We start from the raw sequence: 23101 nt of genomic DNA, 5'->3' as shown, positions 1-23101 counted from the left end.
GAAGGGGGCATGATGGCAGCAGGTACCAAAAGCAACAAGAGCTAAAAGGACAAAAGGGCAAAAGGAAGAAACAAGCATCTTTCTCTCCCTTATGTCATGTGCAGGCTATCTGCCCCAGCGCGGGGGCAGCACTCATACCACAGTCCCAACACTAGACAGTGAATCAATCACAAACGCTAGATTCAGCTGCACTCAAAAGACCTGCCCTCCTCATTACGACGAGAGGCTGTGGAGGGACATCCAGACACACATTATAACAACTTCTGAGATTCAGTAGGTTCTTTTTCAGCACTCTGAAGATTTCATGACTTCATCTCTTTTTGGACTAGCTCTTAATGTTGCTTCCATAAAACCTCTTGCCTAGAACTTCCTTTCAACCCCATGCAGTAATGGACCCTACTGGAGAAACTATACACCTTTCTTAATATGGGGAGAGGAGAGCATAAGGATAGCCCTTGTCATATCAGGAGAGCTTCCCTTGGTATTCTGACATGACACAGGCTATCTTTCTCATGGGACACACCTGTCTGCTCTCTGGCCCTGTCCCTTATATCCACTAATAGCAGTATATCTTCATTCCACTAATAGCAGTATATCTGCATTCTCAGAATAGGCAATTCCTAGAACTGTGTCTCATGATCACCATTGGGTAAAAACCTATTCTCTGAATCCAGATTCATGAGACCTCTCTGGAGCAGTCCTGCCTCCCAAACATTTCCTGTGCTGTGTTTACTTCATTTGCATCTAGGGCCTCCCAGAAGTGGGATCATTTCCTGCTAGCTTTTCTTTAGCCATAAGGATCTTAAGAAAACAAACTCTCTCTCCAGTTCTTTTTGTTTTAGGCACATAATGTATTATCATATTCTTTGCCTTATATATGCAAGACAGGAGATGTTTTTTGTTACAAAGAGGTCAACCAATGCTTGAGGAATTTGAAGCAATTCTGTAGGGTAACAGCTCATGGATTACAGGCAGGATTTGGACTCATTCATCTGTCCCCAATTCTTGTGTGTAGAGATACCTTTTAATGCATTTTTGCCAGATTAATATTATGTGAATTTGGACTAATTTGAAATTTATGTTAATATGAGTATTTGAGCACTACAATTCCATTCTGAGGACAGAGGCAACCAGAGCGCAGCATAGTGTAGGAAGGACAGCTGTAGAACAGTTCTGTTTCCCATTCTGCACAGTTTTTACTTAATAGTATTAACAGTGGAGAATCTCTAGTGGTTTTTAAGCCAAGGAGCAAATGAAGAGATTTTAGTTTTAGGAATAGAGCACTGAGGAGAAATGAGTTGGGGAAGATTGGACATAGAGTTCAAGAAACTGAGAGTCACAAATAAAGATAAGAGATGATGAGGACAGGACCAAGGGATTCTAAATAGAAACCTGAGAGGGGTCCATATATACTGCATTTTTGAGGTAGAATTGAGAGATTTCAAAATTGATTCAATAAAGAAATCCAAGAAAGGGAGACAGAGTAATTTGATGACAGCAATAGCAGTAGTAGCTGTAGTGAGAGTAGTTCATCTTCTTATAACTTACTGTGTTCAGTGTATCATGGGTATGTCTGTGTGATCCCTCTGCCATTTTCTGTCAGTTTTTAGTCTGAATAGTGAGAGACTTGCCCTTATTAAGCACTGCCCTGTGTGGGGAGCAGTGACTCAGGCGGTACTGCTGCATGGGGAGCTGCACAATAGTGAGGGAAAAGAGGCTGGAGATGTGAGTTGGGTAGAAGTGTGCCGGGGTAGCCATAATGCATTCATGTCCAGCAGGACAGGGGAGCTCCTTAAAAGCAGTGAGACTTGGGCCAGGTGCCATTAGACGGTGGACACAGCCTTTTGGCCTTGTGAAATTGAATGCTCCACTCTGAGTTAACTTTGTGGTGGCAGTGAGAAAAACAGTGCAAGGGATCTTTATTTAGGGATTTGGAGTACTTATATAGGTTGTCTAAAATTCTAAGAAATGACTCGTTCTTGGGATGTACTATACCAGTGTTTATTGTATTATTCTTTTAGCTTTTACTGCACATATGAAATGACCATACAAAAATAGGTTGAAGGAGTCCCATTAATCATAGCCTATTTACAAACTGCATAGAATATTTCAAACATCTTTTGCCTACTAAAATTACACTGCACATACTGAATATCAGACAAAAAAATTTAAAGGAAAAGTATCAGTCATGTCATATAGTTTGAAAAAAATCTCTTAAATAATATTTTAAGTGGAATTTTTAAAAACTTCATTGGACACATTGGAACTGTGTTTATTCTAATATGAATTAACATTTCAATATCTTTATAGAAATCACATTAAATGTTTTATATAAATTATTTGTAGAACTTTTATCTATTTTACTTGAAAACTTGATTGTTACTAACCACATAATTTAATATAATCTAGGATTTTAAATAATTTTAAATAATTCTACTTTTTAATGAAAATGCTGTTAGGTACTCATGCATTTGTTTCTTTTCCACTCACATTTATGAAACTTAAGAGACATATCACAGCCATTTTAAAGGGTCTGTATAGGACTCAATAAAGCTTAGAAAACCGATAAGCATCCCCAATAGTAGCCACTCTTTGGAATTTATACAGTTGTAATATATTAATTTGTTATAAGAATCTTTTTTATTTTAAAGAGAGTAAAACTAAACAGAACAAAGCAGATCAGAGGAAAACAATGTAAGTGACACAGATTTCAAAGCAAGACAACAGGGGATTTATGGTGGCTACCATAATGTCTCTTGTTTTCTTCTAAATAGTTGTCTATATCTTCATACACAATGAAAACAAAATAGTATAAAACTGATCAGAACAGAGTAATGAAAGCAGTACAGGCCTTCAAAACTAGACAATAGGAAAATCAATAGTAGCTGCCTCAGTGTCTCTTGTTATCTTCAAAATAGGTGTCCATACCTTCATGTATGTTGAAATTCAGCAATACAAAACAGGCTAAAACTACTCTGAACAAAAAAATAAAATCATTACTGGGTTTCACAGCATGACAACACAAAATCAGCAATGGATACCATAATGTCTCTTTTTCTGTAAAGTAGCTGTTCATTTTGTCACACTTAATATAACTGATTCTCATAAACTGTTCAGAACTTCTATGCATGTGTAAGCCTCTACATGTATACCTATCCTTTCTGTATTAGAAGGAAAAACAAAACAAAACAGATTACTAGAAAAACAAGAAACAAAAACGACAAATAAATTTGGGCTCTTTGCTATTGTTATAAGAACCTTTATGAAAAGTGTCTAAATAATATGAAATGTAGACTTTCTTTTTTCAGTATTGGGGATTGAGTTCAGGGCCCTTGCAGTGAATTACATCCCCAGTTCCCCCAGCCTCTCTTATTTTTACTTTGAGACAGACTTTCCTTTTAAAATAGGTTCTGTGTTCTAGTGGTTGTGAATCCGTTGCACGTTTTTACTTTGAATACAAATCCTAACCATAGGGTCAATAGATGTTTTCAGTGTCATGTGTGGCAAAGAAAACAAAAAGTACATGTTTTGTGACTGTATAAAAAGACCGTACTGTATGACCATTACATTTGATTGGTAGAGTCATTGTGCATGTTCATGACGTCAGTACTCGCCGTTACTGACGTCTTTGTTAAATGTTCTTGGTAACAAGTACAGAAGCCCCAAGGGAAGACAGGATTCGAGAACAGCATATTGCAGCACAGTTTATTCATGTTCATAGGGAGGTTAAACTTTCCTGTGTGGCTTCTGTGAAACCAGGTAAGCAGATCTATGCATCTGTTATATGTGTTTTGGTAAATTAAATGTGATGCATGATACATGGTCCAGCTTTCTGGCAGTCCTGATAAACATTCCTTGTGATGACTGCTGTGGTCCACTGAGGAGGTAGCGTTAAATACCACCTCTTGATAGCTCTCCTTTAGCTCAACTAAGAAAACTGTATCCTCTTTCACAGACTTCCTTCCTGTCATTCCAAGCAATATGAGTGTGTGCAAAGGGTTAAATACATCTGGAGTATGTTACTTCAACTAAAAATACTTCAGTTTTCAAAATAGACTTTCTTAAAACTGATTGACACCTTAATTCAAGGCTAGTTGATGTCTGAGGCATTGCTCTGTACTGTAATTATGAAGTTGATGACTCAGTTTTCTAGTTTTATGCCTGCTTCTTTCAGAATAGGCAGAAGTGGCATTTGTACCAAGTAACATCTCAGTTACAAGGAAGAGCCTAGACCAGTGATGGGCTTTTAGAGCTTTCAGTGATAGCAAACAGCCTGCTTCAGCACACATATCATAGTTCTACCATCACTGACATAGACTTTCTTCATATAATTAGAGTTCACCCGTTGTTAAAGCTCTTAAAAGGGGAGTGTTACTCCTGGGAAGAAAGTTTCTCACTCTTGCTATCAAGATGGAAGTGGTAGCAAAGAACATTCTGCAGTGCTTTGTGTCTCCCAGCACGCTGTTCCTGCAGCACGAAGGTCTGAAGGGCAGCATCGGCAGTGTGAAGCAGCTGGGCCTTCCTCATGTTGCCTGGATTAAGGGATGGTGTTGCCTTTATTTTAGGAACTCTTACCCAGAATGAGATGATATTTAAGCGACTTCATCTGGGCACTGTTTCTTATGGAACAGACACAATGGATGAGATCCAGACCCACCTGCTGAATTCCTACGCACAGGTATGTGGGTTTTCCTCTGAATGTGCTCTTCTCTCTAGAGCACTCAGCACTTGAATTAAACTGAGGATGTTATGTGCTAATCTGTAAGTTAATAATCCCCTTTGATTATTTTAGCTTTCGTTATTGTGTACCTGTCATCTGCTCTGAGTCAAACAGGTCTGAATAAGCATTTCTCTGTTAGTGTAGTTACAGGAAAGCATAATGGGTCTAAGTTGAAGGATATTCAGTTCAATACTAAAACAGTGTTTCCTAATGCCTTTTTTTTTTAGTCATTAATAAAACTTCTTAAAATTTTAAAGGTAAATATTTTCACCTTTTTTAGTAAACAAAATAGATACCTGTCACTTAACTTCAATAATAATTAACAATGCATGACTGACTTTGTTTTATCTGTAGCCATTCTATTTTGAAGTAAAACTCAAATATTTTATCTTTGAATATTTATTATGTGTCTCTAATCAATAAAAACTTTAAAAAGAATTATTACCTCACAGCCATTTGAGGTGGAATTACTTTCTTGCAACCTGATGATACAATCTGGATGTCAAGTCATCTTCACAAGAGACAGACTCTACGTATAATGGCTCTGCTCACTCTCCCATTCTGTATTCTTGATATTAGTCATGTTAGGGCCTTTGTATATGTATACACTGTTTCAGTCAAATTGAGGGTTTATGTGGCACTGACCCCATAGAGTGTTTATATCTCATTTGTTTGGATTTCTCTTTATCATAAAAGTTACTGATTTAATATGATTGAACCTAGTGATTCAGGGAAACTCATTTAAAATGACAGGTGCAAGGTTGTAGTTTGTGTCAGAAACTGTTCTTCCCAAGCTACTTTTTTGCCTGTTCATTGGTTTGCTTTGAATATTGTACAGTAGTCCATGTCATGTAGAGTAAAGCCCTAACATTCAAAATTATAAAGAGCTCACTTGGGTGATCACAGCTCAGCTCTCCTTAGGCCACACCTCTGATGTCAGCTACAGAGATGTATTTACATTAATTTGGCTCAGATAGGATTTTGCATTGACAAGACTAACTTGTACTTTCCCACTACAGTCTATACTTTTGACAGAATTTAAGCATAGGATTCAGTTGTCAGTAGTGTTCTATTTTTAAAAAACTTACCTTTCTTCTGCATTTGTTGTTTGCCTAGCATAGATACTACGAAGATATGGAAACATCTTAGGTGTATATTTATTATACATATATAATGCTTTACATATATATGTATATGTTCACAAACACAAAACCAAGCATCTTCATCATTCAGATATAATTTATTTAGATATAGGTATTTTGTAACCTATTTTTGTAAGCTGTATATTATTTTCAATTACCTTATTTGTATTTATCTTTTATGTTTGTAGAGATCAAACCAGAGCCTTACCCATGTTAGTCAAGTACTGAACTACTGAGCCATATCCCCAGCCATAAAATATTTAGTAATAGAAAAAAATTCTGGAAAAGGGAAAAAGAATGAATAAAGCTTTTCTCCTCCTAGGAATCTGTGTCTAGATTAATGTACTACCAATGTTTTTCAGACATTATTCACTACATTTACATGACCCATAGATTAGACTGTAATACATCCAAATAAGTTATTTTACTAGGAAAAGCTTAAAAATAGAAAAGATGAAGAATTATTGTATAGAAATATTTAACCCTTAAAGAGGATTTTAAAGATCGTTTTTACTAAAAGCTATCTGTAGGCTGGTCAGACAATACTTTGCATGTGAAATTGATGTCACTTCTTGTTTCAGTTCTGTTTTATTATTCAGATGACAATAGTCTAGTAGGTCCACTGTAATGTAGCACAAATCTTTTATAACCTGATTATATTTTCCCACTGGAAGTATTTCGTGATAAAGGGCATAGTCTTTAATGGAATCTGTGTGAAATTAAATTATGCAAGCATCAGTAAGCATACCATAATTCAGAAGGAGAAAGTGGCTGAGCTTCTGTGCTGCAGGGGTGGCAGCAAAGTGAGCTGAGTACAGATGCAGGGCTGATGAGCTGCTGAGAGCAGCCCCAGCCCAGCATCAGACAGCATTGTGGTTTGATGGGTAGAGGACTTGTGGTTCAGAGGCTCTGTACACCCAATCCAAACACCAGACCTTAATGTCTAAGGATTATTCTGAGATCTCTGAAATTATTTAGAAATGTATGGGCCAGTCCTGTTGGGGTCAGGACAATGATAGGAGATAAGTAACTGAAATTACCACTTTGGAAGTGATAATTCACTGGCACATATCCTAGTCTGATGAGAGCCAAATACTTCCAGGGTGTAGTGAGTAGCTGCTTCACATGGTTTTGAGATAGGACCGGGCCACTTTCCTTGAAGGTACCCGCTAATGTGTCTGATTATTGTTAGCTACAAAATCTGACCATCCCAATTCACAGACTGTTGCAAGCTGTATGGTAGTAAGAGAAGATTCTTAAAAATTTTGTCGCACGTTTAGCTTTATACTGTTTAATTTTACAGCATTTTTTTCAGAAGACTGAAAGCCATTGTGGGCATTTCATTCCATTTTGTTCTTTAGCTTGCTCTGTTTTTAGGAGGAATGAATAAGCAGGAATTATTGAAGAATTAGAAAATAAAAGTTATTGTTGAAGTGACTAAACTAAAAGAAGACTGCCAGGTTTTAAGTATGATAGCAAATATTTTGATATATTTGACAACCTGAAAATATCAGAACATTTCGTATAACTTAAGACAACAAAGTAAATCCTATTAATTCTGTGTAGGACATAGGATCAAATTAAACCAAACCACATTTTTTTATTTCTGGCTTTTTATATAGATTGATAATTCCTGGGTCCACCACCTAGTTTTCTGACCTGTAATTTTCTATGACATTCCTTGCTTTAAAGATGCATCCTCAAGGAAATGGAAACAATTCCAGTTCAACACCACCAAGAAGAGCCCAGTCTTCAGCCCCCAAAGTTAGGAAAAGCGTTAGTAGTCGTATCCACGAAGCAGTGAAAGCCATTGCTCTTTGTCACAATGTGACTCCTGTATATGAGGCTCGGGCCAGCATCACTGGAGAAACTGAGTTTGTGGAAGCAGACCAAGATTTCAGTGATGAAAACCGCACCTACCAGGCATCCAGCCCTGATGAGGTGAGTCACACCCCCTTAAAGAATTGGGTTTCAGGCCAAGGGTAAAGCTTAGCAGCCCAGTGCTTGCCTGACAAGCATGAGGTTGTGAGTTCGTTTCCCAGTACCAAAAAAAATGGGTTTCAGGATTTGTTTTTCAGAGTGCAAAACTATAATCTCCGTGCCTTTCACTTGGGCTCAGTGGGCATGTGGACTTATTATGTAGTGCACTGAGTGAAGGGGCTATGTCCTAGCCAGAGTTCCAGAACCAACTCTATCTGAAAGTCAAAAACCATCTGCTCTTCTAACACATGGCCCTCTTGTATCACTCAGGCCTTTTAGATACAGACTTTTCATCCTAATATGTCAATATGTAACAAAACACCTGAGAATAGTTAATAAGGAATAATAAGAAAAATCAGTATTAATGAATTTCTAAGTTAACTTGTGACAGAGTCAGATTTTAATAAAGCTGTTGAAACTTGGGACTATTATATGCTATACTATTCAATTTCATCTTATCTCCAAATGAATCATAAGACTTCCATATTAAGTGTCCTTTTATTTTGTTAGAATTTAAATATAACATATCTATTTGAAAAGAGAATTAAAGACGTAAATAATTTCAAAATCTACAGAAATGATATAATCTTAAATCTGTTATTTCTAACTTTATATCATTCCTTCATATCCAGACTAGTAAAATTCATTATTAAATTATTCCATTTCCTAAGTGGTCTTAGCATACTTTGTATGCACTGTCTCTTTTATATACGCCGTCTCTTCAAAGTTCTTGAAATTGTTTTGTAAAGTGTTCAAGCCAGCTATGGAAATGTGATTGGGGCAGGGATTTAGCTCAGCAGTGTAAATGCCTGCCTGGTAGCTCTAAGCCATGAGTTTGATCCCCAGTACCTGGGGGGAAAAAATAGAAAGATACAATGTGATCAAACTGGCTTTTTCAAATATCTTATAAAACTGTGTCATAGTAGTAAGTAATTAGAGAAAACTACTTCCAGTCAAAGTAAGAAAAAAACCTCACCTCATATTTTAAAGTAAGGAGTTCACTACTTACCCCTAACAAGTTTATTGCAAGAAAAGAAAAGTATTTTTGACATAAAGCATCACAGTCAAAAAACATGATGTGTTGTCATCAGATGACAGCCACCACATAGGAAGGCAGGGCAGGTGCTTCAGAGGTGAGCAAGAGCTGTACCCGTCCACTTCTGGTGAGCACTGAGAAGGGCAGCCTGGAGAAAGCTGGGATGTCTCAGGCATTAAACAGAGTCACCGTATGGCCCAACAAGTTCACTTCTGTGAGAAATGACAGCATGTATTCACACAAAAACTTGGACATATGTATTCATAGCATTATAGCTAACGTAGAAACAGCCCAAGTGTCCACCAACAGATAAATAAGATATGATTTATGCACATAGTAGAATATTACTCACTGACAGAAAGGAGTAGAGGCACTGACACATGCTGCAGTGAGACTGAGCCTGGAAGGGGTATGCAGTTAAGAAGCCTGGGGCAAAGGCCACGCGTTCATGAGTCTACTTATATGAAACGGCTGGGACAAAATCCACAGATGATAGTAAAGGTTACTTTACTTAAAGTTAAGGGGTTTTTTCCGCCCCCTGGGGGAGAAAAAATTTTAAGTTGATTGTTATGGTGGTTATAAAACTCTATGAATAATACACTATGAGCCATTAAATTTAAGGGCATTGTGGTGGCGGCATTTGTAGGTTCTGTGATCAAGTATATTAGAGAGTCTGAAGCAGTCTAAATACGCCCTTGTAGTGTTGATGAAAATGTGCAAGTTATACCTGTGAGGTATTTTTAGCATGTTAGGAAATTATGAATACAAATTTAAAGCCCCAGGAAGAGAGAAAGGAGTAGATAAGTGTGTTTTCCAAAGAGAGAAGGAACTCTGCTCTCTATGGATACTGGAGGATGGGTAGCAACTTTCAGTTTTCAGTTGCCCAAAAGCAAGAGTTTCTTGTATTTTGTGCACTTCCTGAAGCAGAATTATTCTATTTTTTTTTTTTTATGGGTAGGAAAAGTCAGTCATATCTCATTTTCCAAAGAAGTTGGTTGCATGTGTTGGGTTATGGAGGAGATGGGCAGTACAGAACAGGAACCTCTTTCCTGAGGAAAGACAGGTTTTCATGTCAGCAAGGTTCTTAATCCTGTCTACGTATCAGGTAGACACTTGGCTTTTTTCTTTTCTTTTTTTTCCTTGTTTAATAGCTATCTTTTAGATGATTACATACTAGCACCTCGAGTCCACAAATGGTGGACTCATAGATCTAAGTGGTAGCTGGCAGTTCTCCCTTCTGAAAGTCCAGAACATCTCACCCACAGTTGAGAACCACCTGGTCCTGTAAATCTTTGACTTTGCCTTATTTTGAGGGTGAAGCCAGATACTAACATCTGATAAACTGGGACAGATGTGAGGATATGTTACCCTCTTCCATTGTGGCTAAGGTTTTTATGGACACTTTCAAAGATGGTGATTCATCAGCCCTCAAGTTGTGAAGGGGACATACAGATGTATGTATGAACTCAGTTACCTTCCTCTGACATCATGATAAGGACAATGAAAAGAAACAATACCAACAGATTTATGATATTTTATAAAGTAATTTACTGGTAATTTTTAAGGTTTACTTTTAAACTTCAGTTATATAGACATTTCTTTTCTTTAATTGATCAAGATTTGTTACTCTAACCAAAATAAACCAATGCAGCCATTACGACGTATCATTAACCATGTTAGAACATAGAACTGGTTGAGAAACAGACAAGAGCTTTTTTAAACTTGAGAAGCTAAAAACGTTCGATTATTCATCTCTCCTCAGACTCGGCATATTGAGAATCTGCTTTTCTTGCACGTAAGGCCACTGCTTTCCTGTTCTCCATGCAGTCTTAGCAGTACTACATGGTCTCACATGTGGGAACCTGCACGCTCTCCTTTCCTTAATCTCATTGTCTAGTTCTACCAGCAGCCCATTTGTGCCTGCAGCTCTAATAATTCCTCCCATTCACTGAATGTACTTCTGTATGGTAATGTAGCTGTCCCTGCATTTCTGCCTTTAGGAAGCATTTTGCTCTTGGGGCCACAAGGCTTCTATATTACCTGCAGCCTAACCTCATGCCTGCAGCTCATCGCTAATGGTTCCCAAATGTGAGCCACTGGAACAGGTTCTGCCCATATAACCCTCCGAGGCCTTCCTGTGCTGTCTGAAATGCTTTCCCTGATTCACAAACAACCTCTAGTGACAGGCATGTCTACATTGAGCGACACCTTCTGTGAATTTGGGCAAAGAGACTTTACTTTTTTCTAAATGTTGTTACAATACTATTTGGAATTTTGTCCTATGCTTACTTTTATAACAAGAATTTCTCATTCAACAAAAAAAGATGTACAAAAGTGAAGAAGCATCTGTGACTGCACAAAACCACTGCCTCGATTGTTGGCTGCTGTCTTGGGACACTTCTGGGCTTATCAGTGGCTCTGTATCCTTGGAGTTCTTGGTTCCTGTGATACCCCAGTTGGGTTTTCCATGGGTTCTCCTCCTATCACTCATATTGCAGGTTCCTTGGAAAGTAACCATGTCTGTGTTGTGTTCATTCATGACCTTGCTTGAAGAGTTAATCTCACCAGAGTGAACTCAAACTTTGTGGGAAGCAGACTGCTGGTCATTTAGAAAGAGGGAAGTAAGCATATGGTTATCTGAAAACAGTCTGTAGAAAGGGTGAGGCGTCAGACTATATCACTTGGAGGTGTATAGCTAATTCCTGTAATTCAGCAAGGCTGCCTCCAAAGTTTAGAAAGCATTGTGTCCTTGGTCCATAATGAAACTTTGATTAAAAATTAATTTAAATTCTTAGATTCTTAGAATCATATTGCCACTTCTCTGGTTTCAGAAACCCTGAGACAATCTGCAAAACCGGGAATTAGTTGAGCTGTTGGTGATTTCCAAGATACTCCAGAACAGAAAGAGATAAAGAGGGGAAATGAGAAGAGGGGGCTCCATCTTTCACTCGCACATTCACTGCATTGTACCACTTCGTAAATATTTACTCATTGTTTGTAGCTTTTAGGTCCCTTTCATCATTACTCTCCTGGATCTTACAGTGTTGGTATAAATGTGTGCAGATTGCTTCTGGACATTGTAATACAAGTTCTGGGATCAGATTGTTGAAAAAAAAAAGTCTTTTTTTAAATGGTAGGGAGCCTAGGAGAAAATGCACATCTCAACAATCTTGAGCAAATACTGGGATCTCTAAAACTCACAATGTGGATAGATTGCTATGAGTTACGAATTACCATCTTCCTAGCAGTCCACTGTAGGCTTTGAGATACAGGGTATTGATAACTGTTTTTGCAAGAAAACAAGCTATCATTGTTTTCCTTACAAAGAAAGGGTTGAATTCATTATTTATTATACTACGCTAGAAATCATCAACAATTTTGTAAGATTATCTAATGATGAATAATTCTTTCCTAGTCATAAACATGAGAAATTTAGACCAGTGATCTTTTTCCAAAGAAAATTTTGTTGAAAATTTAAAACTTATTATGTATTTACCTTACTAGTTGCTAAAAGAAGTACAAATTTCAAAATACATGGGATTTCTAAAGTATTTACATATCGTAATACTTTTTACATCTTAATTCAATTTGAGAGATCTAATTGGTTGAAAGATAATTAAGAATTTAGAGAAATTATAGAAACTACTAACTTTATATTTAAGGTTTTTACTTGTTTGAAAATTGGACAGTGATTAAAAGTAGTAGAACATTAAGTTCCTATATCTGAAATCTGAAAATTAAAAGAATAGACTTCATCATGATTTTTAAAGAGCTATATTGATGTGATGTTTGCAGATCCCCACAGCCTCAGGAAAATAATCTAAATGGTTCATTATTTAGCTTATTGAACTTTGTTGCAGTTAGGTTGACGGATGATACCAATGTTTCTCAATCACCAAAGTACCATTTTAAAAGCATTTTTTTTTATTCAATAAAGTACTTAGAATATTGCACCCTGGAGCTTTATTTAGGGAAATGGTTGAGTTGATGTTTTCTGTTTAACCTCAGCTTTGATCTATCAAAACGAATATGGTTAATAAGCAACATTGTCAATTAAGAGTAAACTATTTTGAGCATGCCTTATCAATACTATACTCTTAGAACTCTTAGTTCGTGGCTCTTGTGTCTGCTATTCTTTAGGAAGAATGTAAGTTGTTAAGTAGAGTTTTCTATTTTATACATTCAGCATACATACTCTATCACCTATCAGTTCACGTCACTTATGTCTTCCTATTCCTAAAAAAGTACTATAATTTATTAAGTAGAGGGCTCTGTGTTTTGAGTCTCTGATACAACAGCTGGTATTCCTCCCAATATAAACTGTCCTGATTTTCTTTTCCCAGAAATCAGAAAGTATCTTTTATCTTACCTACACATGGGCACAGGTGAATTTTTATTATACAAACAATGAAATTCTAGAGGAATTCATTTTAAATTCTTAAAAGTCCTCTGAAGCATAAGCATTAAATACTTGCAATGATGTGTCATCTGTAGTATATTTGGGGATACTAGAAGGTGTAGAGAGTGGCGGAGATGTCAAAGTGTAAATAACTGATTTTGTATTCATGATGTGGAGCCTACTTATGCCCTGGTCATTGTTTCTTATGATAAGTGATCAATATTTCATTTTCTCTAAGAGAGTAGAAAGTTTTGCTTGCCTGTCATTTGTCTCTGCAGCTCAGCATAGCAGCCTCTAGCTGAGCAAACATTAAATGCTCCCTGGAAATTCCTTTGCAGAATTAAAATCCAGCCTGCTTCATTGTTTAAGAATGTGTCCAAGACAGCTGCATAAAAGCCAGTACAAAACTCATGTCATGAACTGTCATAAAAGAATGTAAGACTAGGGCCTCAGAGTTCAAAGGTCGTCAACACAGGTGATCAAGACATAATGGGGCTGAAATCTTGAAGACCTCTAACTTTTTCTTCAAAATGATTAATTGACTGTGACTGCTTATTCCTATAAACAAACTATTCATATTTTCCTCCTTCTATGGCCACATGTCCTCATCTAAGTAAGTTTTGTATTTAAATATTATTTCAAAGTGTAGCTCTATCATAGCCTTACTTTAGCATTTATATTATGTGCAAGAATTAGGATTAGTGACATACCACAATGGATTATTTAAAGATAGAAGACCGTTATGTCCTTAATAGCATCGCTTTTGGCGTTACAGAAGTAAGAACTAATGTATATGTTGTGCTGTATTTTTAAATTCATTTTATTGTGTGTGTCTATTGAAGCAAGACTAATTGTGGTGGTTTGTCGATATATTTGCAAAGAGCAAATCATTGTCAGTGACACAAAGCCTTCACTCTGTGACCTTCAAGACCAATAGAGAATAAATACTACATTGCCTGTCTGTGAATATTGATTAGCAGTTTTTCTAGATGATCAAATTGAATTTTAAGTTAATAATTCTATTAAAATAATGATTATAATAACCCCAATCAAATTGATGAGAGATCGATGATTAAATTATGATTTATAAAACACTTGTTAAAAAATGTATCTTGACAGTAGAATTAGCAGCTATCTATATGTAATTGGTGATGTTTTTAAAAAAGGGAAATTTCTTCCCAACTTTTCAAGTTAATAGCACAAAAATTTTTAGATGATGGAGCGACAGAGAAAATTAAGTATCAAATTTGTTCCATGTTTTCTTTTGTATTGTATAATGTGTGTCCTGGTATTACTTTTGTACACTGGTTATTTATTATGAAAAAGCATAAATATATGAATAAAATACCTTAGACAAAGGCAATTCAGTGTAGTAGTAAATGGCCTATAGAGGAGATTTAGCTTAGGCTCTCACTTAAATAATTTTTTTAAAATTTTATTTAAGGAGAAAAAGGAAAAAAAAAACAGAAAAAGGGTACAAGTTATACAGAATTTCAGAAAAAATAAACAGTAGGAAAGCACTAGTTGATAGATTATATATTGTCATCTTAGAAATAGTTGTTCAAGTTACAAAATTAAAGCATATAAAGTGGACATTTAAACAGTGAGACCGCAAACAGTTCTGTTCAGTGATCCAACAAAACTCAGTAATATGGTTATCTATCTTATATATACATGCAGTTAAATATACATGCAGTTATATCCTTTAGAGCACTTTCTTTTCCTCTCTTTTGTACAATGACAATTGCACATTTTGGGTTTTATTACTCCCACAGTTCTTAATACTTTTTTTTAAGAGAGTAAAACCAAATGTGACGTAACAAAGCACAGTCAGTCAAATCAAAAGGATGGACATAATATATAATGTAAAAACAAAATACAAGCTGATCAACAATGGTTACCATAATGCCTCTTGCTGTCTTAAAAAGAATTGCCTATGTCATCAGTTACAATAAAATTGAGCAAAACAGTAAAGAACAAAACCAATAAAACCAAAACATTGGAGACATTACAGGACTTCAAAAGAAGATAACAGTCAACCAGAATGGGCATCATAATGAATCTTATTGTCTTCACAGTTGTTGCCTATACTTTCGAACTTGGTACTATCAAGCAAAACAGAATAAGAGGAAAATCAGTCCAAACAAGATGGTAAGAGCAATACAAGGTTTCAAATCAAGTTAATAGGAAATCACAGTCGGTTACTATAATATATCCTGCTATTTTTTATTTAGTTTTCCCTTAATTAAAAAGATAAAAATAAAAAAAGTAAATAATAAAAAAAGGAGATTGAGATAAAAGAGGGCATGACAACAAAACAGCGCAGGTCAAAACATAACTATTTAAGCAAAATAGTGTTTCACCACGAGATATCCCAACATAAAAGTAGTTACCATAGTGTCTGTTTCCTTAAAATCTTTGAGTATAACTTTGTGTACTGTAGCATCAAACATATCAAGACAATGTAAAACCATTCAACAGAATTACAGGATTACAGGGTATTTAGAATCAACTAACAGAAAATGAACAATGGTTTCTGTATAATCTCCTTGTCTATAAAAGTTTTTGCTTATATTATCACATATACTAAAATCCAATAAAATATAACATGTTAAGACTGATGGACACAGAAGAGCAAAAGCTTGATGGGACTTCTAAACAAGATGATACTAAATCAGCACTAGCTATTATGATGTCTTGTTTTCTCCAAAATAGCTATTCCTACCATCCAACCTTCTCTGCCTCATTTCTGTTGAGCTCTTTTTCTGTCATTAGTTGTCAGTTTGTCTTCTTCATTTTGCTTTCTGCTTCATTCATGGTTCCATTCATGGTGGCCTCTCTCCCACTGTTTCTGGAATCTTGGTATTTTTCTTTTTTAGAATATCCTAGAGTGTTCTCTGTAGAGTTGAATTGGTGGTTGCAAATTTCCCTAGTTCTTTATCCTGGAAGCACCTTGTTTTTCCATCAATTTCTAGGGACAGTTGTGCAGGGAATATCAATCTTGACTGGAGGTTATTATCTTTCAAAACTTGAATTATTTCCCCCCACGCTCTTCGTGATTTGATGGTTTGTGCTGAGAAGTCTGCTGTAATTCTGATGGCTGTTCCCTTGTAAGTGATCTGTTTCTTGTCTCTGACAGCTTTTAATATTCTGTTCTTATATTGGGTTTCTGGAATTTTGATTATTATATGCCTAGGTTTAGCTCTGTTTCGGTTGTAGGTGGCTGGGGTCCTGTATGCCTCATACATCTGAGTATCTTTACCTTTTGCTAAATTAGGGAAATTCTCTTGGATTATTTCTGTGAATAGCTTTTGTAGTTCATTTGTTTGTGTCCCTACTTCTTTTATGTTCTTAATTCTTGTTATAGATCCTCTTATCACCTTCTAGCCTTTGTATTATTGCTGTTTGTTTTCTTGTTATTTTTAAGAAGTTTTCCCTTTCATGCTCCCACATTACAAATCTGTCCTCCAGTTCAGATAATCTATCCTTAATTTCTTTCAAGCTGTTATGCCAGCTTTCAATAGAGTTTTTAGTTTCCTGGTAATCTCTTTGAACCTGCTTCACGTATTCTATGTTTTCTCTATTTTCTCCATCGAACAATTCTCCCCTTTTTTTCTGTTCTTCCATTCCACCATCTGTTTTTTTCTTGGGCAGTGCTTAGCATTTCTCTAACTATTCTACTTATATCTTGCTTTATTTTGATAAATACTTCACTTTTGAACTTGTCTGTGAGGCTCCAGAGATATCGCTTTATGTCTATTGGTGCCGTGTCTGATATTGCATGTTTTCTGTCCTCATTCTCCTTTGCATTTACCTTTCCTGGATCAGTGTGCTCAGGGCTGGGGACTGAGGACCCTTTCTTGTTGCCCCCTCTTCCCGTACTTTTTTTTTCTTCCATACAAGCGTATATAGGAGGCCCAGTTTTTTTCTTTGTCAGTTACAGTTTTTTTGAACTACCGGGTAGGTGTTCCCGCCCACTGCAGTGCACTAGGAGACACAGACCTGGGTAGCCTCTGCTGGGCCCAACCCTCCACTCCAGGTCAACCTACTGAAGGCTTCACTGCTAGGGTGCACCGCCAGGCACAGGGACCTGATTTGGGCTAGCCTACTGGGTCTTAGTCTGTGGCGTCACCCAGGGCAAGCGCTCCCCACCAATCCCGCTTGAGGGGAATATGCGACTAAAGTCACTGCAGCGTCCTGTTCTGGCTAGTCTGCCTGGTCCCAGGATGTCCTCTGTTGGAGCCTCCTTATCTATGGAGGGGTCCCCGTTCCTCTCACTCACCACAGGTCAATGCAGGGCTCTCCGACAGTCCCGCTCTCAACTCTGTTTGCCGATGCCCGCTCTCAGAGCTTTCTTGTCTCTATCCCTGCAGTGCGGATTCAGACACAGCAGTGGGGGCAGGAAATTCAAATCACGTGGGTTCCAGCTTCAGCGCTGAGATTTTATCTGTTCCAGTTATAGCACCGGGATTGCATTTCCAGTTGGTTTCTCTCAGCTTAGTTCGTTCATGGGTCGGCAGGGTATATATATCTCCCCTTGCTTAGAACTCCTCACACCACACACCACACCATTCCTGGATTCTATGCTGGCTAACTCAGAGAGCTTCCATAGCTGCTGTTATCTATCTGCCATGTTCTCCTGGAAGTCTCCTTAAAAACATTTTTTACATTCACATTTTCATTTTTTACCTTTAATTATTATCAATCACATTATACATCAGAAATCTGAGTTTTGCTTCCAGTTTTTTCTTCTGTTTTTCTCTCCATACCCCTTATTCCTCTTCTCATTTGAAAATTTCCTTCCCATTTCTTACTATCTATTATACATTTTGGCCCTTAAACATTTGGCTTCTCGCTCCAGAGAAGCCTTGTGGTATTCACACATGCGTGTCTGATTTATTTCACTCAAGACTATTGTCTTAAGGTGCAATTTTTTAGCTATAAGTGCCAAAAGCTTATCCTTCTTAATGGCAAAATAGTAGTCCATTATTTTTTTTTTTTAGAAAGCCCACATCTTCTTTCCCATTCATCAGTCGGTGGGCACTTGGGCTTTTTTCAAGATTTAGCTATTACAGACTGTGCTGGTATAAACATGAGTGTACATAAGTTGTTGTGTTATGACACTTTCAGGAAGGATAGCAAGAAGTGAAATAACTGGGTCAAATGAAACTTCTAGTTTCACTTTTTTGAAGAATCTTTGCATTGATTTCTGCAGTGGTTGCTCCAGTCTGTACTCCCATTGACAGTAGAAAAGGGTTCTTTTATCTGCAAACCCTACCAGCATTAGTTATTGGTTGATCTCGTGAGAATAGCCATTCTTTCTGGAATAAGGTGGAAGTTTTAATTTACATCTTTCAAATGACTATTAATGGTAAACAATTTTCATGTATTTGCCTTTTCTGCTTCATCTGAGAAAAATCTATTCATTTTAGATAACTATCTTTAGATTGACTCTATAGATTTGGAGGGTCTGATTGTTTTGAATTCTTTATATATTCTAGATATTAGTCTTTTCGTCTGAGGAAGAGGTGGTCAAAATTTTTTCCCACATTTTAGGTCCCATTTCACTGTATTAGGTGGTTTCTTTTGCTGTGTAAAAGATTTTTAATGAGATCTCAGTTGTTGATTCTTTGTGATAGTTACTGTGCTATTGGGGTTTTGTTCATAAAGTCTTTGCCTACACCAATGTCTTCAAGAATTCTACCATTTTCTCTTCCAGCAGACTTAATGTTTCTGTTTTAATATTTAGATCTTTGACTCATTTCAACTTTAGTTTAATACATGGTGAAAAGTAAGTGTTTAATCTGAATTGCAGGCATGTGGCAAGCCAGTTTTCCAACACCATTTGTTAAAGGGACTGTTTTCCTTCCAGTGAATGTGTTTGGCTCCTTTGTAAACTATAATGTGACTGAGTATGTCTGGAGTTGTTTCTGCATCTTGTATTCCTCTCTGCTAATCCTCATTTTTTTTCATTTATTTGTTTTGTTTTGGTTTGGGTGTTTTTTGTTTGTTTGTTTGCCAGTACCATGGTATTTGTATTACAGTAGCTTTGTACTACAGTTGCGAGTCAGGGATTGTGATACCCCTTACCTTTCCTTTGTTGCCCAATTGCTTTTGCTGTTCTAGGTCTCCTCTGGTTCCAAATGAGTTTTAGGATTGTCTTCTATATTTCTGTAAGGTATGCTATTGGAATGTCTTGGACATTGGAATTGCCTTAAGTCTGTATTACAATTTTGGAAGTATGACCATTTTTGCTGTATAGGTTCTTTATTCCCAAGAACAAGAGATATCTTTCCATTTTCTGATATCCTGTTCAGTGCTCTTTTTCAGATTTCTACAATCTTCATTGTAGAGGTCTTTTACTTCTTTCATCAGACTGTTTCCTAGGCACTTCAATTTTGAGGGGCACTACTGTGAAAGATGTTGTTTCCCTAATTTCTATTTCAATGAGTGAGTTACTTACATACAGGAGGGCTATAGATTTTTTAGTGTTGACTTTTTATCCAACTACACTACTGAATTTAGTTCTTAAGCTTAGAAGTCTTTTGGTGGAGTTTTGGGGGTCTTCTCTGTAGAGTAATATGTCATCCACAAATAATGATAATTTAGCTTCTTCTTTCCTATCCTTATTCCTTTTATTTCTCTTGTCTTATTGCTCTGGCTAATTTTTCCAGAAATATATTCAGTGAGAGTGGTGACAGTGGACATCCTTGTCTTGTTCCTAATTTTAGAGTGAAAGCTTGCATTTTTGTCCATTTAGTATGATGTTGACTGTTGATTTTTCATTGATAACTTTTATCAAATTGAACTAAAGACCATCTATTCCAGTTTTCTGCAAAATTTTTATCATGAATGGATGTTGAACGTTGTCAAATACTTTTTTTTTTTTTTTTTTTTTTTTTTGGTGTCTGTTGAGATAACTGTGGTTTTTGTCCTTGGCTCTGTTGATAGAGTATACTATATTTATTGATTTGCCTGTGTTTAACCGTCCTTCCATTCCTGGGATACATCCTGGTTGGCCATGGTATAATCTTCTTGATGGTTTGCTGCATTCTGTTTGCCAGTATCTTATTGAGGATTTTTGCATATATGTTCACTAAACAGATTGAAATTTTGTTTTTTGGTTGGATCCTTTCTGGTTTTGGTATCAGGGTAATACTTGCTTTCAGGAATGAATTTAGGTGTATGTTACCTTTTCCATTTTTATTAAAGAATTTGAGAAGTAGTGGCATTAGTTCTTTTCTAAATTTGTTGTAGAATTCAGCAATGAATCCATCATGACCTGAGCTTTTTCTATGTTGGTAGATTTTAATTACATCTTCAATTTCATTGACTAATATTAGTTTATTTATCTTGATTCACCTTTGGTAATTCATATGTATCTTGGAATCTATCCATTTCTTCTGTGTTTTCTATCTTATTAGAGTACAAGTTCTTAAAACAACTATTGATCTTCTGGATTTCTTCAGAATCTGTTGTGATCTTACCCTTTTCATTACTAATTGTGTGAATTTGAGTCTTTCCCTTTTTTCATAAAGTTGCTAAGTATTCATCATTTTTTTTTTTTTAAAGAAACAGAATTTCCAAAAAAATAGGGCCTGGGATTTAGCTCAGTGGCTTTAAGCATTTGCCTAGTAAGTGCAAGGTTGAGTTCGACCCCTGGTAGAAAAAAAAGGAAATTAACAGTAGTTAATATATTGCATATTGTTCTCTTAGAAGTATTGTTTCAGATTACAAGATTTAGGCATGAAAAATATGATCAAACAAACTGAAAAAATCAATTTTTCAATTTATTGGCTCTGTGTATTATTTTCTTAGTCTACATTGTATTAATTTCTGCTCTCATCTTTATAATTTCCTCCCTTATACAAACTTTGGGCTTGATTTCTTGCTCTTCTTTTTCTAGAAGTTTGACATTGAACATTAGGTTATTCATTTGAACTTGCTCTATTTTTCTGATACAGGTATTTGCTGCTATAAATTTCCCTCACAGGAATACTTTCATTTTGCCCCATAAGTTGATATGCTGTGTTGGCATTCTTATTTAACTGTAGAAACTAGGTCCTTCTTTAATTTCGTCAGTGACCCATTGGTTGTCCGGGAGAATGTTACTTAATTTCCATGTATTTATGACGCTCTGTGGTTCCTTTGCCATTGATTTCCAATTTCATTGCACTATAATCTGATAATATACATGGAATAATTTCAGTTCTTTTGCTTTTATTTAAACATGTTCTATTAGCTACTACATGATCTGTTTTTGTGATCATCCCATGTACAGCAGAGAAGAATGTTGTATCATCACGTGTCCTAGAGTGGAACACTAGACGTCTACTAGGTTCATTTGCTCAAAAATTTGGTACATTTCTGATATTTTGTTGTTGATTTTTTTTGTATAGTTGATCTATACAAAAGAGATCAGTACACTGAGATCTCCCTGTATAATTGTATTAGTGCTTGTTTGAATTTTCATATCCATTAATAGTTGTTGTGTATAGTTAGGTGTACTGGCATTTGGTGTATATATATTTATGACTGTTATCTCTTCTTGAGTTGTTCCCATTACAAGGCTGTGGTGAACTTCTTTGTCTCCTTTAATCAATCTTGGTTTGAAATCCAATTTGTCTGCAAATAGAATAGCTACCCCTGCTTTCTTCTGGGTTCCTGTCACATGCAATATTATCTTCCATCCTTTGACTTTCATTCTGTGAATTTCTTTTTGAATTAAATGTGTTTCTTGTATGTAGCATAGTGTTAGATTTTGCTTCTTAATCCATTCTGCCAGTCTGTTTCTTTTGATTGGTAAAGCAAGTCCATTAACACTGATGTTTAATAACTGATATGTATTGCCTTAGCTTTGTCATGTTATTTTCCTGTTGTTGGTTCCCATTTTCCCCCGTGTGTGTGTGTGTGTGTGTGTGTGTGTGTGTGTGTGTGTGTACTGTTTTGTTTGCTTGTGTGGTTTTTTTTGTTTTGTTTTGTTTTTGGTACTAGGGATTGAACTCATGACCTCGTGCTTGCCAGACAGGTGCTTACACTGTTGAGCTAAATCCCCTCTGCTCCCCCACCCCCTCCATTTAACTGCTTACCTTTTCTGGTGGATTCATTCCGTTGGGGTTAAGGGGGTTCTAATCCTTTTTCTTTAGGGCTTAAAATACTTCACTCTAACCTCTCCTGAGGGACTGTGTTTAAGTCTTCTGTGATTCTCATGGGTTTTCCTGTTTAAATGATTTGTTTCTTTTCTCTAACAGCTTTTGATACTTTTCTTGTGTTGAATTTCTAGGATCTTGACTAGTATATGCCTTGGGGTAGATTTTTTTTTTAATCATATGCCTCACTAGTTGTTTAGGAAGGTGTTATTTAATTTTTATGTGTTTATGAAGTTCTTGTGGTTTCTTTTGTCACTGTTTCCAATTTCATTGCACTGTGGCTGATAATATTCATGGGATAATTTCATTAACTTTGCATTTACTTATGCATATTCAGCGAGCTAACATGTGGCCAATTTGAAGAATGTTCTTTGTGCAACTAAGAAGAATATATTTGATGATGTGGAGTGAAAGACTCTGTACATATTGTATTCAGTCCATTTGTTCAAAAGTTTGGTTCAGTTCTGATATTTGTTGATTTTTTTGTCGAAATTGACGTCTGTTTGTGACAGTGGAGTAATGAGGTCCTCCATTTCAGTGTATTAGTGCTTATTTGGTATTGCATGTCTGTTAGTATTTGTTTTGTACAGTTGAGTGTGCTGGAATTTGTTGCATATATATTTATATGTGACAGAGCACCTGCATGATATGCATGATACCCTGGGTTTGATCCCC

The 23101-nt window shown here is 36.3% G+C and overlaps 1 protein-coding gene across 6 annotated transcripts in view; it reads left to right on the top strand.

Moving 5' to 3' along the window:
* Positions 1–23101, top strand: part of Atp9b (ATPase phospholipid transporting 9B (putative)) — a 351973-nt gene that overhangs the window by 267311 nt on the left and 61561 nt on the right. For all 6 annotated transcript variants that reach the window (XM_063231400.1, XM_003463321.5, XM_003463322.5 and 3 more), the window contains 2 exons: positions 4566–4678; positions 7555–7803. In XM_063231400.1, coding sequence (XP_063087470.1) covers positions 4566–4678; positions 7555–7803 — 362 coding nt within the window. The remainder of the gene's footprint in view (positions 1–4565; positions 4679–7554; positions 7804–23101) is intronic.

This window comes from Cavia porcellus, unplaced genomic scaffold (assembly GCF_034190915.1).
Source record: "Cavia porcellus strain 051 isolate PalLab524CR breed Dunkin Hartley unplaced genomic scaffold, mCavPor4.1 scaffold_20, whole genome shotgun sequence".
Lineage (NCBI taxonomy): Eukaryota > Metazoa > Chordata > Mammalia > Rodentia > Caviidae > Cavia > Cavia porcellus.
The sequence above is the reverse complement of the archived record's forward strand: the minus strand, read 5'-3'. Positions and strand labels throughout refer to the sequence as shown.